A 20,675-nucleotide genomic window follows, 5' to 3' on the forward strand; every position below is an offset into this window, starting at 1 on the left:
CTAAAGTCACTGACCTTCCAGCTCCAGATCTGTCTCTCCTGGCTACCATCCATTTTGCAACACATATACTCTGTCTTACTTCTGCTCAGTCTCATACCTCTCTCTTCCAGTACTTTCCTCCAACTTTCCAGTTTAGCTGCCACTTCTTCTCTTGATTCTGCACACAGCATGATGTTATCTGCATACAACATAGTCCAAGGCACGTCTTCGCTCACCTCCTCCGTCACCACCTCCATCACAATATTAAACAGGAACGGACTTAATAGGCTGTAGCATTGTGTTGCAAAGCTGCAGGGTGATTTAAATAGACCGACAGTGTGAATAAAGGTTATTAGTTTAATGGGACAAAGTATAAGGTGAAACTTTGGGATGAAAAACATTACAAACTATGCATTACATTTATGGAATTAGACTAGAAAACTGACATGGCTAGGGATTTCGGATTGATCATGGAAAGCGAGTTCAGAAAGCATCTGCAAACTTTGACAGAATAGGTCAGAGATTATGGATTTTGATCACACTTGATAAGCTGAGATAAAAAGATTATTATTATTATTATCCCTCTTGAAACAGCTACATCTAGTCTACTGTGCAGAGATTTTGGTCTTCTGGGAAAGAATAAATAATGGAGAGGATCAGGAGGCAAATGACCAAGATGAAAACAGATCTGTGGGATGCTCTCTATGAAAATGAGTGTAAGTGTGTTACAAAATCTATATATATGATAAAAATAATACTGTAATTATACTTAACAAGAAATTATATTTTTTATCCATTAGCCAAGCATGAACAAACAAATATTTCCTTTATGACTAGGTCACTTGTATACAGAAGCAGATGACCTCACATGAAATTGCCCTAGATTCCATAATACAGAGCTTCAATTTCTTTTGGATATGTACATTGGCATACATTATGGGATGAGTTTCAACTTTTTATTAATTAATGGTTTCAACCTTTGGCAATACTGTACACGTCTGAAAGGAAGTGTGCTGTGCACTATGGGATACTAGGGCAATTTTGATGTAAAATCATTTGCTGTCATATACAAGCAGCCCAGTTGTAAGTTACTTTTCCACATTTGGCTAGTGGATAAAAACAAGAATATAATTTCTTGTCAAATATATACTTTTCTAAACCAAGCAAAACTAGCTACAGAAAATAATAAAGAGAACTGTAAAGGTTATGAGAGCTGGATTTTTTTTTTTTTTTTTTGCTTGGAAAATAGTGAAAGAGTGAGGATAGATATTGTGTGACTAAAGAGCAGTGTGTGCCTCCTGCAATGAGTCTTCAGGTTCCATGGAGATGCTCTGGAAAATAATGGCTTTTAAATGTTTTCCCCTCTTCTTATGCATAGAGGATAATTCAAATTATCCAGTCTATATTTTTTTTTTAAAACACGACATACTGAGTTAAAAGAATTCATACTACATTATAATCATGAAATGTTTATTTTTTGGAAACAGGCTTTCTTCCTCCTATATATAAAAAAAGGAAGGTATAGTATAAAAAATATATTTTTAACTTTTAAAAAAACCTAATATTTTGTGCGCTAAAGTATTTCAATACCAAACGTAGGAGAGAGTGAACAAGTGAGATTTAAAACTTTCATTAATGCTAACAAGCTGTTTTTTGTAATGATGTTTGAGAAGTTGAAACCATGTTAAAATCTTAAAATAAAATTTTAAAAAAGTGATAATGCCCCATGAAATTTAAAATATTATTGCTCGACCACTGGATGTGAGATCTGTCGACACTTCAGCATATAGCAGAAGGCAAATCCATTCTGATAATAGGGTAATCAATGCATTTTGTGGGATGGGTATATTATTACACATCGAAAATTAGCTTTTCTTTTACAAAAATTCTAATTTTTAAAGTGGTAACTATTTTGCTTGTATGTATAACAGCTTGAAAATTTTACGTAAGCACGTGATTTTGCATGTTCATGACGAATTCATACATCGCCTTATTCTTTTCTGAATTTCATGAATTGACTCTTCTTGGCACATTTCTAGCCATGGTTCTCTGAACTGTGGGCATACAATACTTTTTTTTTTTAAACTCTGAAATTCGATAAGTTTTTATCCCTTGCATTTTAGCTTTTATAGAATTGCGTGAGATTCTGTAGCTCAGTTGGTTTAGATGAGCTCTTTGATGGGAAAGAGTTAGGTTTGAATCTTGTCTGTGATGAGAAGAACTTTTATCAGGTGTTTTCAGTCAAATGGTAGGTTAGTCTCTTATGGAGGTGGAGGGTTTTTTCCTCCTGGAACCTCTGCTTTTTTCATCCTTCAAAACAGGCAAACTGGCCAGAAGAATGCACAACATACAGATATAAAGACACTTCAGGAATAAGGATTAACCAACTTATTCTGTCATATTTGGTTTCGAATACCTGCACAGTGAAGTGTGAGCATAAATCAGAATTGCAGAAGGTGCAAACTTGGATTATCCACTCTGCTAAATCTTTGAAAATGAAGATTAGCAGGTTTTTAGTCTTTAAAAATAAATAAAATATTATGGCCTTTAAAAACACATTATACATAATCTGACCTTTTTATTTGAAATAAAAGCCAAATAGAATGTTGCTGTATATATTGTATTATCATTCGATAACACAATAAATAACAAAAATGCAACAATTGTATTTTTTCTAAATTTTAATAAAAAGATCCTTTCAGATTTAAAAAAAAAAATCATATTGGAAGCAAAGAGATGTTTTTTGAGAAACCATATGCTGTCCAAAGGAGCGAGCCATGAACTTCATTTATCTGGTAACGCCCAAGAACTACTGACGAGATCCATCTTTTGTTTAATTGGAATAGTTAAACATTCTATTTTCAGATACCATGTGATTGTATTTTGCTAATTGAATGTTAAAGTGAATTAGTATCTGTAATGTAAATTCTTTGGCATACTACGTACATTTTAAAAATAAAATGTACGTAGTATGCCAAACTCTTAAAGGGTTGAGCAATATTAATAAAACTGGATTTTCTAATAAAATTTAAGTTTACTAAATAACAAATGTAACAAAAATTTTAAATTGTAGATTTTTACATAACATGGTGTAACATTACCTATCTGCAAGCATTTCACAAATACTGGGCCTTTTCACAGAAAAACTTTTTTTTTAATTTTAAAGAAGAAACATTTCTTAATAAAGATATCAAATATAATTTTGTGTGTGTATAAAAATATTTGGTGTTACCTTTAAACCATCCAGTATCAATAAGATAAAAATAGCTTGTTCAATGATGAAACAGGTTCTATATCAATTTGAATTACAAATATTTAGAAAATTGACAGTTTTGATCAAGCTAGATTTAAAAACAATTTTTAAAAATATAAAATGTTTTTTAATTAATTGCTTTGCTGGGAATATATATATAATGATATTATCAAACACGTGAAATACACTAATGTATTTTTAAAAATACATGAGGATCTTAACAAATCATTATGATTTTTGCAATGAACATAAATCATAAAGTCTTTAATTACGAACAAAAACTTATGTTGTTTAATGTACAAGTTAAGATATTCATTCTTAGGAGAGAGAGAAAAATTTATAGCTATATTTAAATAAGAGTACAATTTTAAATAAAATTCAAAACTAAATTTCAGTCATTCACAACCCAGTATAAGGACAGTATATATATACAGAAAATAAAAGAAATAAATAGTTTATGTAAGAGTGTAAAAATAATTTTAAGCTTTCTATTGCTCTCCGTCTCTAAACAAAAATAGCTGTTATCGCATTCTAAACTTGTGAATATTTAAAACTAGGCATTTTTGCTACATCTTATTTTGTAATCTGTACAATATTTCAGGACTCTTGTGATTTTGTCATTAAAAAAGTCTGTGCTGTTACCTTTAAACCATCCAATATCAATGAAATAAAAATAGCTTGTTCGATGATGAAATAGGTTCTATTTCAATTATGAGGTAAAAATAATTTATGCAAAGAAAAAAAAAATTATGATAATAAAAATAAATAATAATGCATTCAAACTATGAAATTGTCAGGTTTCACCAGTCAGGCACAGCCCGTAAGTTGTGAACTACCAATTTTGATACAAATCACTATTTTTTTTAAAAATATCTTCTTTACAAAGCACAATTTGCAATATTTTGTTTTTCATCAATTAAAATTAACAAAGTGATCCGAACATACTTTTTACATAAGCAGCACGCTTTTAGAAACTGGTTAAAAATCTGAAGGACTAATAACAGTTTAAAAATAAACCTTGCTTTAAAAAAAAAATGAGCATTTATACACTCAACTAAAGAGCACCATATATATATATATCATATCACTTGGATATGCTGTACAGGAAAAGGAGCAGCTGCATTTCTCAGGTATCTCAGCTTATATCTTTGCATGACATAAGTGAATTCTTTGTACTTGTCTGATGTAACTCGTTACTTGAATGTTGGTTTGGTGGAAAGATCACAGGCAAGAGATACATGGCACCCAAGACAATTATATGACCAAAGAAATATAAACTCCTGTAAAAGTAAAGGCATTATTAAAGAGTACAATTTAAATTTATGTAAAAATTTACCTTCTATTAAAAAGAAAGGAAAATTACATTATGGTCATAACAAAATCCTAAGATAATAAGCCAAAGGCTATTTTATCGGTGACATAAGTTAAGGTAAAGGGAGATGGTAAATCCCGTTTAATTTTATAGCTGGGTACGAAACTCGGATTGAAATCCATCGAATCCACAGAGTTTCAATGCCGAAAAAACTATCGGCGAGCCCGAGTGTAAGAGATCACTTGGTTAGTACAACACCAGGACAACTTACACTTGGGCTCGCCGATAGTTTTTTCGGCATGAAACTCTATGGATTTCGATCCGAGTTTCGTACCCAGCTATAAAATAAAACGGGATTTACCATCTCCCTTTAACTTAAAATCCTAAGATTTTTGCATGTTTTACTATTTCAAACAAGTGCAAAACTGATTCACTGCTAATGCCAATTTTTATTTTTATAATATTAACTTGCCCCTGCAGCAGCTGAACAGAATACTATTAGTACTATTACAGCTTAACTATTGAGCTTCTGACCTAATGTCCAATCCTCACCTTCTCGTGGTGCACCCTGTTGGGTATCTACTTGGATACTGAACGAACGAGGATGGACTGGCAATTTGGGATTTAGCCGACCAAATTGTATTCTTATTAGTTAAACCAAAATAAAAAATGATGGTACAACATGACAAAATTTCATGCCGGCTGGGGCGTTGCCCGGTTAAACAAGGCCCCCGTTGTTTTCGCCAGAGAACCAGGGCAAACAGCAAAAAGTCAGCTACTGGAACAAATCATTATTATTATTATTATTATTTCGGGCAACTCCAGGAGTCCTTAGACTCATCGAGGGAGGCCCTAAACATCATGTCCACACAACTATGCGATTACATTCTCACAGTATCTATCATACCTTGCCTTGAACTCGTTCACCGTCATAGCACCCAAAACAGACTCTGGCAGCTTATTCCACTCATTTACCACTCTAAAAGTAAAGAACCCAGCTCTAACACCCCTGCTAACCACACTCTTGCCCAGCTCCCATAGGTGTCCCCTAGTTCTCCCACCACCAGTCCTGATCTCAAAAATATCCTCTGAATTAATCTTATAGAATCCCTTTAGCAATTTGAATGTCTCAATCATATCTCCCCTTTTCTGCCTATCAACTAGTTTCTGCAACCCACAAATCTTCAACCTGTTCTCATATGGCTCATTCCATAGACCTGCTATCATCTTAGTCACTCGCCTCTGGATCCTCTCCACCTCCTCCCCATCAAGAAGGAACCAAGGTGACCAAATCTGGGCACAGTAGTCGAGATGAGGTCTTATTAAGGCTTAGTACAGAGGCACAATAACTTGCTTGTCTGTGCTCGTCAAGGTATTTTTCAACAACCAAGTGAGTTGATGAGCTGATTTAGCTACTTTTGCAATGTGCCCCCTAAACTTCATCTCCCTATCCACCAACACTCCCAAGTCCCTGGCCTCATCAATCTCTTGGAGTACAGTTCCACCAATGTGGTATACTGCTGCTAATCTTTTCACCCCAAAATGCATAACCTTACATTTTGTCACATTAAATTGATATCCATTCTCCTTAGCCCAGAACTCCAATCTATCTAAGTCATCCTGCAAGACTTTGACATCTTCTGCATTCACTATTGCCCTACCCAACTTTGCATCATCAGCAAACAAATGAATTGTTCCACTTAGATCCTTACCTATATCGTTAATGAACAGATTAAACAGCAGTGGTCCAAGAACAGAACCCTGCGGCACACCACTAGTCACAGGCCATCTTTTGGACTCTACTCCTGAATAAACTACTCTTTGATATCTCTCCATCTCACCAACCCTATATATCCATTCCCATATGTTGTAGTTTACGGATTAGTATTCCATGTGGTATCCTGTCAAATGCCTTTGCCAGGTCCAGCAGTATCACTGTAAACCCATTTCCCTTATCCAGTTCAGCCGTCACCTTGTTATAAAACTTGAGCAAGTTACTGAAGCATGATCTACCCTTCACAAAGCCATGCTGTCCCCTGTACAGTATCTCATTTCCATCAATCCATTCCTGTATTTTTCCATTGACTACTTTCTCCAAGACCTTGACAATGACACCTGATATGCTGATCGGTCGGTAATTTGCAACCGTAGTCTTGGATCCTCCTTTATGCAGTGAAACTATTTTCCCTTCTTTCCACACCTTCGGGACTAAACCAGACCGGAGACTCAGATTAAACAACATGGTGAAGGGCACTGATAATTCCTTAGCCGCTTCACGCAAGACCCGTGCCGGTATACCATCCAATCCCACAGATGTGTTCACATTAAGGTTCTGTAATAGACTATTCACCTCCACTTCATTCATCACTATTCCCGTATAAACTAATGGTTCCTTCATTTTTTCAATGTCACCACCTGGATGATATGCTTTTGCAAAGTGGGCACTCAGTAACTCCACTATATCGACTGATTCAGTGACCTCCTTACTATTGTCATTCCTTAAAATCATTTTGCCGTGTACAGTTTTTTTTCTTGCTTGCAGCATATTGAAAGAACTGTTTGGGATTCTCTTTTGCTTGCATAGCTAGTTTCCTTTCATAATCCGTTTTTGCTTTTTTTTACCACACTCGTTACCTTTCTGGCCTGCACTTTATACCGTTCGTGTGCCTGCAGGTCACCCCTTTCTTTAAATTCCCTCCACAGTTGTTTCTTTATTTGCAGCTCAAGCTTAATGGTGTTATTCATCCATTTAACCCCTACTTGTTTTACTATTCGGACCCTAGGTATACAATCAGCCATAACCTCCTGTAAATGCTCCTTGACCACTTCCCATGCTCTATCGACACCCAGCCCTTGCAGTTGTACATGACATGGCACCGATCCAAGCAATCTCCTAAGCTTGTCATACTTGCCAGCACGGTAATTCCACATATACCCTGTCTTAATTGAAAATTCGACACCTTTAGCCACCTCCCAGGTCAAGACCTTATTATGATCACTCTCACCAATAGGTGGCAACATGGTCATATTCATTACAATCAAATTCTCAGATGCTATTACCAGGTCAAGCACTCTCACACCCCTAGTATTTTCAATTACATGCTGTCTCAGATAGTTATCCCTTAATAATTGAATAAAATCCTTTTCCTTCCTCACATGTGTCTCTTCTCCTCCTTCCAATCAATGTTACCATAGTTGAAATCCCCCATAATAATTACCCTCCTTCCACTCATTTCATCAATTTCCCTATGCATACTATCTCCACCATCTATTCCATCACTTGGTCTATAGCAGCACCCAACTGTATATTTTATTCTGCCAGTCTCAATCTCACACCAAATAGCCTCAAATGAGCTCCTTTCACTATCCTGCGATACAACTTCAATTCTCCTTGGCTGCAGTTCATCAGCTATCATCAATAATACCCCTCCCCCATTTTATTCTCTCTGTCCCTCCTAAACACACTAAAACCTACACATTCTATCCCACTAACTATATCATCTTCCGTCAGCCATGTTTCACTAATGCCAATAACCTGTGCCAATGAAGAGCCAATCAAGGCCAAAAATTCTACCTTCTTGTTCCTAATACTCCTGGCATTAGTATACATGAAATGCAGTGATCCCTTAGTCTCACCCCCATATTGATGCGTTATTCTAAATGACCCATTCCCATTTTTTGTCCTTAGTGCTGGCTCGGGTACATTATATACATTCTTACACTCATCTGTCTCACTGATGTCTGCATATCCATTCCTCCCTCCCCCCCCCCCTTGGTAGTTCTAGTTTCCCTGGTTTTGCACATCCATTTTCACTTCATTCAGCAACACTCTTTCCAGTCTCCGCAGACCAAGTCCATTTAAATGCAGGCCATCCATCTTGTATAAGTCCTTTTGCCCTTCAAACTCATTCCACACGTCCACGAATTCCACACCACACCGTCTGCATAACCTGCGCATAATGTCATTTGCGATTATGGTCCTCCTCCTAAACTCCTCTCTGTCATACCGCGGCAACAGACTAACCATTCTAACTCTGTCACTCTTTTCTTTCGCTACCTTTAACAATACTTTCAAGTCCTCTCTCATAAAAAATTTATCACCTTTCAATTCATTCGTACCCGTGGTATCATTCGTATCATAAAACACATCCCAACTCAACATCTCCAGAGTTAAAGATCGGTACTATCAACATAAGAAGCCTGAATGGCAAAAAAATGGAGCTAGCTGAACAATTAGATAAGTACCAGATTGACATAATAGGGGTGACTGAAACAAAAAAGACAAAAAGTGGTGAGATCTTTCTGAGTAATAAATATTATTATTATTATTATTACGGGTGACTCTAGGGAGTTCTTAGACTCATCGAGGGAGGCCCTAAACATCATGTCCACACAACTATACGACATTCTCACAGTATCTATCATACCTTGCCTTGAACACACTCACCGTCATAGCACCCACAACAGACTCTGGCAGCTTATTCCACTCATTTACCACTCTAAAAGTAAAGAAGCCAGCTCTAACACCCTTGCTAACCACAGCTTCCATAGGTGTCCCCTAGTTCTCACACCACCAGCCCTGTTCTCGAAAATATCCTCTGAATTAATCCTGTAGAAACCCTTTAGCAATTTGAATGTCTCAATCATATCTCCCCTTTTCTGCCTATCAACTAATTTCTGCAACCCACAAATCTTCAAACTGTTCTCATATGGTTCATTCCATAGACCTGCTATCATCTTAGTCACTCACCTCTGGATTCTCTCCACCTCTTCCCCATCAAGAAGGAACCTAGGTGACCAAATCTGGGCACAGTAGTTGAGATGGAGGTCTTATTAAGGCTTAGTACAGAGGTACAATAACTTGCTTGTCTGTGCTCGTCAAGGTATTTTTCAACAACCAAGTGAGTTGATGAGCTGATTTAGCTACTTTTGCAATGTGTCCCCTAAACTTCATCTCCCTATCCACCAACACTCCCAAGTCCCTGGCCTCATCAATCTCCTGGAGTAGAGTTCCACCAATGTGGTATACTGCTGCTAATCTTTTCACCCCAAAATGCATAACCTTACATTTTGTCACATTAAATTGACATCCATTCTGCTTAGCCCAGAACTCCAATCTATCCAAGTCGTCCTGCAAGATTTTAACATCTTCTGCATTCACTATTGCGAACAAATGAACTGTTCCTCTTAGATCCCTCCCTATATCGTTAAACAGCAGTGGTCCAAGAACAGAACCCTGTGGCACACCACTAGTCACAGGCCATCTTTTGGACTCTACTCCTGAATAAACTACTCTTTGATATCTCTCTATCAACCAGCCACCTATCCATCTCACCAACCCTATATCCATTCCCATATGTTGTAGTTTATGGATTAGAATTCCATGTGGTATCTTGTCAAATGCCTTTGCCAGGTCCAGCAGTTTCACTGTAAATCCATTACATTATCCAGTTCAGCCGTCACCGTGTTATAAAACTTGAGCAAGTTACTGAAGCATGATCTACCCTTCACAAAGCCATGCTGTCCCCTGTACAATATCTCATTTCCATCAATCCATTCCTGTATTTTTCCATTGACTACTTTCTCCAAGACCTTGACAATGACACCTGATATGCTGATCGGTCGGTAATTTGCAACCGTAGTCTTGGATCCTCCTTTATGCAGTGGAACTATTTTCCCCTCTTTCCACATCTTCGGGACTAAACCAGACCCGAGACTCAGATTAAACAACATGGTCATGGGCACTGATAATTCTTTAGCCACTTCACGCAAGACCCGTGCCAGTATACCATCCAATCCCACAGATGTATTCACATTAAGGTTCTGTAATAGACTATTCACTTCCACTTCATTCATCACAATTCGCATATAAACTAATGGTTCCTTCATTTTTTCAATGTCACCACCTGGATGATATACTTTTGCGAAGTGCTCACTCAGTAACTCCACTATATCGACTGATTCAGTGACCTCCTTACCATTGTCATTCCTTAAAATCATTTTGCCGTGTACAGTTTTTTCTTGCTTGCAGCATATTGAAAGAACTGTTTGGGATTCTCTTTGGCTTGCATAGCTAGTTTCCTTTCATAATCCGCTTTTGCTTTTTTTACCACTCGTTGCCCTTCTGGCCTGCACTTTATACCGTTCATGTGCCTGCAGGTCACCTCTTTCTTTAAATTCCCTCCACAGTTGTTTCTTTTTTTGCAGCTCAAGCTTAATGGTGTTATTTATCCATTTAATCCCTACTTGTTTTACTATTTGGACCCTAAGTATACAATCAGCCATAACCTCCTGTAAATGCTCCTTGACCACTTCCCATGCTCTATCGACATCCAGCCCTTGCAGTTGTACATGCCATGGCACTGATCCAAGCAATCTCCTAAGCTTGTCATACTTGCCAGCATGGTAATTCCACATATACCCTGTCTTAATCGAAAATTCGACACCTTTAGCCACCTCCCAGGTGGTTAAAGATAATAGGTGACATAAGACCTTATGATCACTCTCACCGATAGGTGGCAACATGGTCATATTCATTACCATCAAATTCTCATTCAATTACATGCATGTCTCAGATCTATTTCCTTCCTCACATGTGTCCTCTCCTCTTTCCAATCAATGTTACCATAGTTGAAATCCCCATAATAATTACCCTCCTTCCACTCATTTCATCAATTTGTTTATGCATACTATCTCACCATCTATTCCATCACCTGGTCTATAGCAGCACCCAACTGTATATTTTATTCTACCCGTCTCAATCTCACACCAAATAGCCTCAAATGAGCTCTTTTCACTATCCTGCGATAGAACTTCAATTTTCCTTGGCTGAAGTTCATCAGCTATCATCAATAACACCCCTCACCACATTTTAATCTCTCTGTCCCTTCTAAACACACTATAACCTACACATTCTAACCCACTAACTATATCATCTTCCGTCAGCCATGTTTCACTAATGCTAATAACCTGAGGCCAGGAAGAGCCAATCAAAGCCAAAAATTCTTCCTTCTTGTTCCTAATACTCCTAGCATTAGTATACATGAAATGCAGTGATCCCTTTGTCCCACCCCTATCTTGATGCGATATTCTAACTATCCCATTCCGATTTTTTATCCTTAGTACTGGCTCGGGTACATTATATACATTCTTACACTCAACTGTCTCACTGATGTCTGCATATCCACTCCCCCTCCTTGGTAGTTCTAGTTTTCCTGGTTATGCACATCCATTTTTACTTCATTCAGCAACACTTTTTCCAGTCTCTGCACACCAAATCCATTCAAATGCAGGCCAACCATCTTGTATAAATCCTTTCACCCATCAAATTCATTCCACACCACACTGTCTGCATAACCTGCGCATAATGTCATTTGCGATTATGGCCCTCCTTCAAAACTCCTCTCTGTCATACCGCGGCAACAAACTCACGATTCTCACTCGGTCACTCTTTTCTTTCGCTACCTTTAACAATACTTTCAAGTCCTCTCTCATAGAAAATTTATCTCCTTTCAATTCATTCGTACCTGCCACAACTATCAATTCTTTCACCCTCTGTTTGTGCGTTCTAATACTCTCATTATATATAATACAAAATGTTATATTCAGGAAATGACAATCAAGGGAAAGAAGGAGTAGCCATAGTAATCAACACAAAATACAAGGCTAATCTTCTTGAATGGCAGGCAGTCTCAAGTAGAGTGATGTGGGCAAATATCAGAATGGGGAACTGGACAATGAGACTTATTTGTGCCTATGGTAGAACCTTCCAAAAGAAGGTTCTACTAAGGTAGAAGTGGAGGGATTTTTTGATGCTTTAGAAAAAGCAACTGACACAACGAAAAAGGAAAAGTTGGTCCTTGTTGGGGATCTAAATAGCAGAGTATGAAATGATTGTCAGACAGACAAAAATATTTTAGGAAAGTTTGGAGAAAAGAGCAAAACTAATAATAATGGCAAATACCTGTTGGATTTCTGCTCAGGACATGTACTGGTTATTACTAACACCATGTTTCAACATAAAAATATGCACAAATTCACATGGAGAGAAGAGGCAAGGAATAAGAAAAGTCTCACTGACTATGTTATTGTTGATAGTAATGTTTTCTCCCTGGTGCAGGACACCAGATAGTACAGAGGATTTGAAATTGGAAGTGACCACTATTTAGTATTGAGCAGTATAAAATTGAATTTCATATTGAAAAGAATAACATGTAAGAAAGTTTTATCATCATCATCATCATCAAATTCCTGCCATGTACCCTCAAGGGGTGTACAGGATATGATAGTACTACATGAAAAAAATTACATCATTATTAATTTCCTATCTACAATTTTCCTCCAAATCAGTCTGTTACTTGTCAAGACTCCAACATTATCAGATCTTATATTTCTATCATCTAAAGCACTTTGTACTGTATCAATCCACCTATATCTTGGTCTTCCTCTGGGTCGTTTTCCTGCCAACCTGGCAGAGAACACTTGTTTTGCTAATCTTTCCTCGCCCATTCTGTTTAAGTGACCATACCACCTGAGATTAGCTCTGTCAACACATTCCTGGATGCTGACAATGTAAAGTTCTTTCCTAATATCCTCGTTTTTAATATGATATTGCCATTGATGCCATCTGTTCACGCCTATAATCTTTCTCAGGACTCTCATATCTGTGGTCTCTAGTCTTTGGTCAAGTGTTTTACGTCTGACCCAGCTCTCAGATCCATAAGTTAAAACTGGTTTGAACACTGTCTTGTATACAGCTAATTTAGTGTTCCGACTAATTTCTCTCTTATTCCATATGAATTTATTCAATTGACTTCCCACCATACCAGCTTTGCTGATTCTGTTGTCTATTTCTATATTTAATTTACTGTCTTCAGTAAAAATCGTGCCTAAATAGCTGAAATGTTTTACTTGTTCCACAGGTTCTCCATTCACAACACAGTTGACATTTTCAATGATTCTGTCTATTTTCATTGTCTTTGTCTTTTTATTGCTGACCTTCATACCATATCTATTACAACAGCTATTCAATTTAGTCAGAGAATCTTGCAGACTTGTAGCGGATTTATTTAGAAGTATAACGTCATCCGCATAAAGCAAAGAGCTGACATTAACATCTCCAATATTGATATCAGGTTTAATACCACTTTCCTTCATAATGTGATCCATATAGATAATGAATAACAGAGGGGATAATGTACATCCTTGTCTCACACCAGATTTAACATTAAACCATCTTCCTGTACTTCCTTCAATTCTAACTGCTCACTTACAACTCAAATAAAGACTAAGTATTGCTTGATATAGTGCCCCATTGACACTATATAACTGCAGCGTATGAAATAGCTTCTCTCTTGGCACCTTGTCATATGCCTTTTCCAAATCGACAAAACTTAAATACAGATCTTTGTTATATTCCCATGCTTTCTCGACTATTTGTCGTAAAGTGAAGATCTGATCCTGACAGCCTCTATTTGGCCTGAATCCAGCTTGTTCTTCACCAAGCTTTTCTTCCACAATTCTTCTCAACCGTTTCTCAAGTATACTTGCATAGATCTTGCCAGGAACACTCAGTAGGGAAATACCTCTGTAATTCTCACATGCAGTTTTATTTCCCTTTTTATATATGGGTACTATGAGAGCTCTACTCCAATCATCGGGAATTCATCCCTCTGTCCAGGCTTTCTGAACTATGCAGTGCAGCCACTGTAAGACTCTTATACCACCATACTTCAGCATTTCTGGTCGAATATCATCTACTCCTGCTGCCTTTCCACATTTCAAGCCTTTGATGGCTTTTTCTACTTCTAGTATGGATATGTATTCCTGACTGCATGCCTGGTCAGTGTGTTTTAGCACTGTGCTGTCATCACTGCTTGTTTCATTTAGCAGTTTTTCAAAGTAATTACTCCATACTTCAAGGATATCTTTTTCTCCCGTTTTCATGTCAACTTTATCATCTCTAATTCCTTTTACAGCACTCTTTCTTCCATACTTAAGCTTCTTCAACAACCTCCAGAATATTTTTCCACCTTCTTGATATTTATTTTCTATATTCTTGCCAAAGTCTTCCCATGACTTTTGTTTAACTAGTTTTACAGTGTTTAGCATTCTTGCATTTGTCTCTATATTCTCTAAGAGCACAAGCTGACTTATTTGACAGGAACTTTTGGTATGCTTTCTTCTTTTCCTTCACTGCCTCTTTAACTTCCTGTGTCCACCAGGGAGTTCTGATTTTTTTATCCTTACAGATAACCTCACCACATGCCTCTCTGGCAGAATCAATCAATGTTTTCTTCAGAGTTTGCCACTGAATCTCCAAGGTTTGATTCCTGTTCTCAAACTCTTTCATTTTTTCTTCAATAATCTTTGTGTATTTTAGCCTACAGTTCACATCTGAGAGCTGCTCAACTTTTATTCGCTTTAAAACTTTCTTACATGTTATTCTTTTCAATATGAAATTCAATTTTGTCCTGCTGAAGACTAAATAGTGATCACTTCCAATTTCAAATCCTCTGTACACTCTGGTGTCCGCACCAGGGAGAAAACATCACCATCAACAATAATATATTATTATTATTATTAAACAAGACCTCATGGAGTCAAAGACTCATCTAGGAGGTCCTTTTATCTCACACACATCTCATCATACCGGGTCTTAAACACATTCAAACTCCCTGCAGACACCACACTCTCAGGCAAGGCATTCCAATCATTCACAACTCTGCACGAAAAAAACCTGCCTCTCACTCCCCTACTCACACCCTCTTTATACAGTTTCCAGGGATGACCTCTGGTTCTCCCCTGATCTCCCACTATTCGCTGTAGAACTTCTCCACCATTGATCCTATAGCAACCCCTTACCAACTTGTAGGTCTCTAACATATCTCCCCTCTTCCTTCTCACCACTAGTCTCTGCAAATTACATCTTTTCAATCTTTCCTCATACTCGACATTCCAGAGGTCAGAAACTACCTTAGTCAGTCGCCTTTGGACCCTTTCCAACATCTCTTCATCCTTCTGAAAACCAGGTGACCAAATCTGGGCACAATAGTCCATGTGTGGCCTAATCAAAGCCTTATACAATGGAACAAGAATCTCCCTACTTCTACATGTCAGTGTCCTCCTCATCATTCCCAGAAGTCTTTGTGTTGTCTTCACAATTTTGGCGATGTGACCCCTAAATTTTAGATCCTTATCCACTATCACTCCCAGATCTCTTATTTCCTCTACTTCCAACAATATATTTTCACCAAGCATAAATTCTGCATCCCATCTTTGTTTTCCAAATTTTAAAACCTTACATTTTGCAACATTGAACTCACATCCCCATTTGCTTGCCCAATCACTCAATTTATTCAAGTCTTCTTGCAAGGCCACAACATCTTCACTACTCTTTATGGTTCGTCCCAACTTTGCATCATCTGCAAACAACTGAATATCTCCATCCAAATCTTCGCCAATATCATTAATATACAAGTTAAATAGTAATGGCCCTAAAACAGATCCCTGAGGCACTCCACTAGTGACTTTCCTTTTCCTGGATATTGCACCCCCATACACAACTTGTTGATACCTATCAGATAGCCAGTCTCCAATCCAATGCACTAATCTAATATCCAACCCCATCTGCTCTAGTTTGACTGTCAACTTATCATGAGGCACTCTATCAAAAGCTTTTGCGAAATCCAAGTATATTACTGTGTATCCTTCTCCTCTGTCCAAGGAAGCAGTCACTTTATTGTAATAAGTAAGTAGATTACTAAAACACGACCTCCCTTTAGCAAATCCATGCTGTCCATCAAAGATTATACCATTGTTGTCAACCCAACTCTGGATCCTAATTCTCACAAGCTTCTCCAACAACTTAACCACAACACCTGACACACAGATAGGCCTATAGTTTGATGCTTGAGTTCGATCACCTCCTTTATAAAGTGGCACAATCTTGCCCTCCTTCCACTCTTTAGGGACATGACCAAGTGCAAGACTCGTATTAAAAAAATATGTCAAGGCAGGTGTCAACTCTCTGGCACATTCCTTCAGAATACGCGGTGATATATTATGAAGTCCCACAGCCTTATTTACATCTAGTTTACTCAACTCCCCAAACACCTCTTGTTCACTTACAGTCAGTCTCTCCTCCCCATCATCAACTGCTCTTAATCTCTCCATGAAGTCACATTCACAAGATTGAAAGATCTTTATGAACTGCTCATTAAGTATCTCCACCACACATTCTGCAACAGCTGTCTTTATACCATTTCCTCCAATCAATGTCATCCTTCCATAATCATTCTTTCTTTTGCTGGCTACATATCGAAAGAACTCCCTAGGATTCTTTTTAGCTTCATTAGCTAACTGCTGTTCATACCTCTCTTTAGCTACTCTCACCAACCAAGTCACTCTCCTTGCCTGGTCTTTGTAGAACTCATGAAATTGGTTACTTCCACTTCTCTTATGCTGCCTCCACAATGCCCTTTTTCTCTGTATTGCATGCTTAATCTCTTTATTCATCCATCTCACACCTAACTTATTTAACCTTCTCACCCGTGGTATACATTTAGACATTGCATCCACTAAATATTTTTTGAAAATCCCCCAAGCTGCATTGATCTCTTTTCCAGCTAACTCCTCATTCCATGCTACACCTGCAAGCTGTCTCCTGAGCTCTTCATAATCACCCCCCTTGTAGTTCCACATATACCCTTTTTTCACAGGGGTCCTTGCACTGCTGGCAACCACCCAAGTAATCACCTCATGGTCACTTTCGCCAATTGGTGGATGATTTGATACCTCATTGATAATTACATCCTCCGATGAGATGACCAAATCCAAGACCCTTAATCCTCTTGTGCCCTCTGTTACATACTGTCTGAGGTAGTTATCCCTCAAAAACTCAAGAAACTCATTTTCTTTACTTCCAGTTGCTATCTCTTCATTCCAATCTATATTGCCATAATTAAAATCACCCATAATGATCATCCTTTTCTTATTTGTTTGGCTTATTTGACTATACATTTCACTATCACCACCATCCACATTACCAGGTCTATAACAACATCCCACCAAGTATTTGAATCTATTCACCTCTATCTCACACCATACTGCCTCAAAACCACTGGCCCCATTTCCCCCTTGCATCTCTACCTTGTATGGACATAACTCTTTCTCTATCATCAATAGCACTCCCCCTCCCTTTTTACCCCTTCTATCCTCACGAAACACATCATACCTTTCCATCTCTATTCCTGTCAGGATGTCATCCTCATCTAACCATGTCTCACTTATTCCGACAATCTCTGGGTGCACAGACGCAATTAGTGCAACCATTTCATCCGCCTTGTTTCTTATACTTCTAGCATTGGTATACAAACACAACAACTCATTTCTGGATCTACAGCTAGTTCCACTGATACCACTCACTCGATGTGATCTCTCCATGCTGGACTGGGGCCATTTCCCTTTCTGCTTCTTCATTTTAGAACCCTTTGCAATTCCATCTGTTTCCTTTTGATCCCTGATCATCCCATTACTTTCCTGCCTACACATTCTCTCACCTCCTCTTGGAGCATCCACCTTTCTCACGCTGTGTATCCCTGTCCACCCTGAGCCTCCCCGTTTCCCTGTTCCTCTTGCACACCCATTCTCTCATTATCTATACTCATACCACTCACTTCCACATTCATTTCCACTCCTTCAATCTCTCCTGTCTTACTCTCCTGCTCTTCCACATCACTCCCCTCTCGATCTGATTCATTCTCTCTATTCACTTCTCTACCTTCCAGCAGCAGTCTCTCCAAGCGACTCACACCATAACCACTCAAATGCAGTCCATCGCTCCCATACAGCTCACTTCGTCCCTCAAACTCATTCCACACATTAACAAACTGTACTCCCATCTCCTCACACATTTCAGCCAGAATATCATTCATAATCCTTGCTCTCCGCCTCATTTCACCACAATCATACCTAGGCAACACACTGACCACCCTTCCTGTCACACTATTCTCCTTTATCTTTCCAAGCAGTCTCCTGACATTCATTCTGACATGCTCCTTGTTCTCTCTCAAATCATTCGTACCAATTAATACAATTAACTCTTTTGCTCGTTCCCGCCTCATATTCAATGCCTCAATCACTCTACTCATTTTACCGCCTGGAAAACATACCTTGTGCATTTTATCCTCTAGCACACCTTTAATAATGGAGTCACCATACAATGCCACTCGCTCATCTTTTGTTAACTCTTTCATGCCATCATGATTTATTTTAATAGTTTTGACCTGCATTCTCTTAATTTCATTCCGCATCCATTTCATTTCTTGCTTCATCCAATCCAATTCACCTTCTGAACCTCGCGACACATTCACTCTATCATTAAATCTTTCTAACTTTCTAACTCTCGACCCTCTCTTCTCACTTTCCCTCTCATTCATCCTTCTTTGTTTCCGTACTTTCGGTCCAACATACGTCCAACTTTCACTGTCATTCTTCTCACTTTCACTGTCACATATCTTTCTTTGTTTCCGTACTTTCGGACTAACATGCGTCCAACTTTCGCTATCATTCTTCTCACTTTTACTGTCATTCATCTTTCTTTGGTTCAGTACTTTCGTTCCAACATGCGTCCAACTTTCGCCATCAGTCATTCTTTTTTCGCAATCATTCATTCTTTCGATTTTTTTTACTTGCGATTTCTGCACCACGCCATTTCTACTTTCATTCGTTCTCTCAATTTCGTTTCTTTCCGCCTCACTTTCGTCCCTTTTAACATCCGTTACGGTTGTCAAATCGCTCTTTTTCTTTTTTCCTGATTTTTTAACACTTTTTCGCCTGTCTTTCCCGCCATCCTCTTTCAAACGTGCACTCACGACACAATCGGTACTAGCACTTTCTGTTATCAACTTCATATTCGCATTCATCAATTCCTCGTTCAGGTCACATTTCGCACACACCCTTCTTCCATCCGCACTAAACATCCACAAATCATTTATGTAATCGAAGGAATACATATAACAGACCTCACACTTAACGAACCTACTGAAATCCAAATTAAAATCATGGAATGACAATGCAGCCGCCATTTTTTTCTCTCTGCAGGTTACTAGGTCTAATATTAACGTTTTCGTATTTAGTTTAAGCAAGAAAAAAAACCCCACACTAATAATATCGGTAGCGTACAACGTTTACAGCCGCTCTTACTTAAACAATTACGCATCTATACTTAATTATTCCTAGTAAAACTTATCTGAATCAGGAGCTCTTCAAAGCACATTCGTAGCGCTTGACCCACTAGCGCCCTCATATAGTCAATGAGACTTTTCTTATTCCTAGCCTCTTCTCTCCATGTGAATTTGTGCACATTTTTATGTTGGAACATGCTGTTAGTAATAACCAGTCCATTTCCTGAGCAGAAATCCAACAGATATTTGCCATTATTATTAGCTTTGCTCTTTTCTCCAAATTTTCCCAAAATATTTTTGTATGTCTCACAATCATTTTTTACTCTGCTATTTAGATCCCCAACAAGGACCAACTTTTCCTTTTTCATTGTGTCAGTTGCTTTTTCTAAAGCCTCAAAAAATTCCTCCACTTCTACCTTAGTAGAAAACCTTCTGTGGGACCATAGGCACAAATAAGTCTCATTGTCCAGTTCCCCATTCTCATATTTGTCCACATTACTCTACTTGAGACTGACTGCCATTCAAGAAAATTAGCCTCGTATTTTGTGTTGAATACTATGGCTACTCCTTCTTTTCCTTGATTATCATTGCCTGAATATAACATTTTGTATTTATTGCTCAGAAAGATTTCACCAGTTTTGGTCTTTTTTGTTTCAGTCACCCCTATTATGTCGATCTGATACCTATTCAATTCCTCAGCTAGCTCCATTTCTTTGCCATTCAGGCTTCTTACGTTGATAGTACCGATCTTTAACTCTGGTGATGTTGAGTTGGGGTTTATTTTCAGATTTGTTCCAGTAGCTGACTTTTCGCTGTTCGCCCTGGTTCCCTGGAGAAAACAACAGGGGCCTTGTTTAACCGGGCGATGCCCCAGCCGGCATGAAATTTTGTCATGTTGTACCATCATTCTATATTTTGGTTTAACCAATAAGAATACAATTTGGTC

General features: G+C 38.1%; 1 protein-coding gene across 4 annotated transcripts in view; it reads right to left on the reverse strand.

Moving 5' to 3' along the window:
- Positions 1-2,993: 2,993 nt before the first annotated feature.
- The window catches only part of LOC150106921 (lysophospholipid acyltransferase 6-like), a 219,177-nt gene continuing 201,495 nt past the window's right edge, over positions 2,994-20,675 (reverse strand). For all 4 annotated transcript variants that reach the window (XM_090393380.1, XM_090393378.1, XM_090393381.1 and 1 more), the window contains one exon: positions 2,994-4,512. In XM_090393380.1, coding sequence (XP_090249506.1) covers positions 4,368-4,512 — 145 coding nt within the window. In that variant the 3' untranslated portion in view covers positions 2,994-4,367. The remainder of the gene's footprint in view (positions 4,513-20,675) is intronic.

This window comes from Typopeltis vanoorti, chromosome 5, assembly GCF_054136105.1.
Source record: "Typopeltis vanoorti isolate ZY-2024b chromosome 5, IOZ_Tvanoo_1.0, whole genome shotgun sequence".
Lineage (NCBI taxonomy): Eukaryota > Metazoa > Arthropoda > Arachnida > Uropygi > Thelyphonidae > Typopeltis > Typopeltis vanoorti.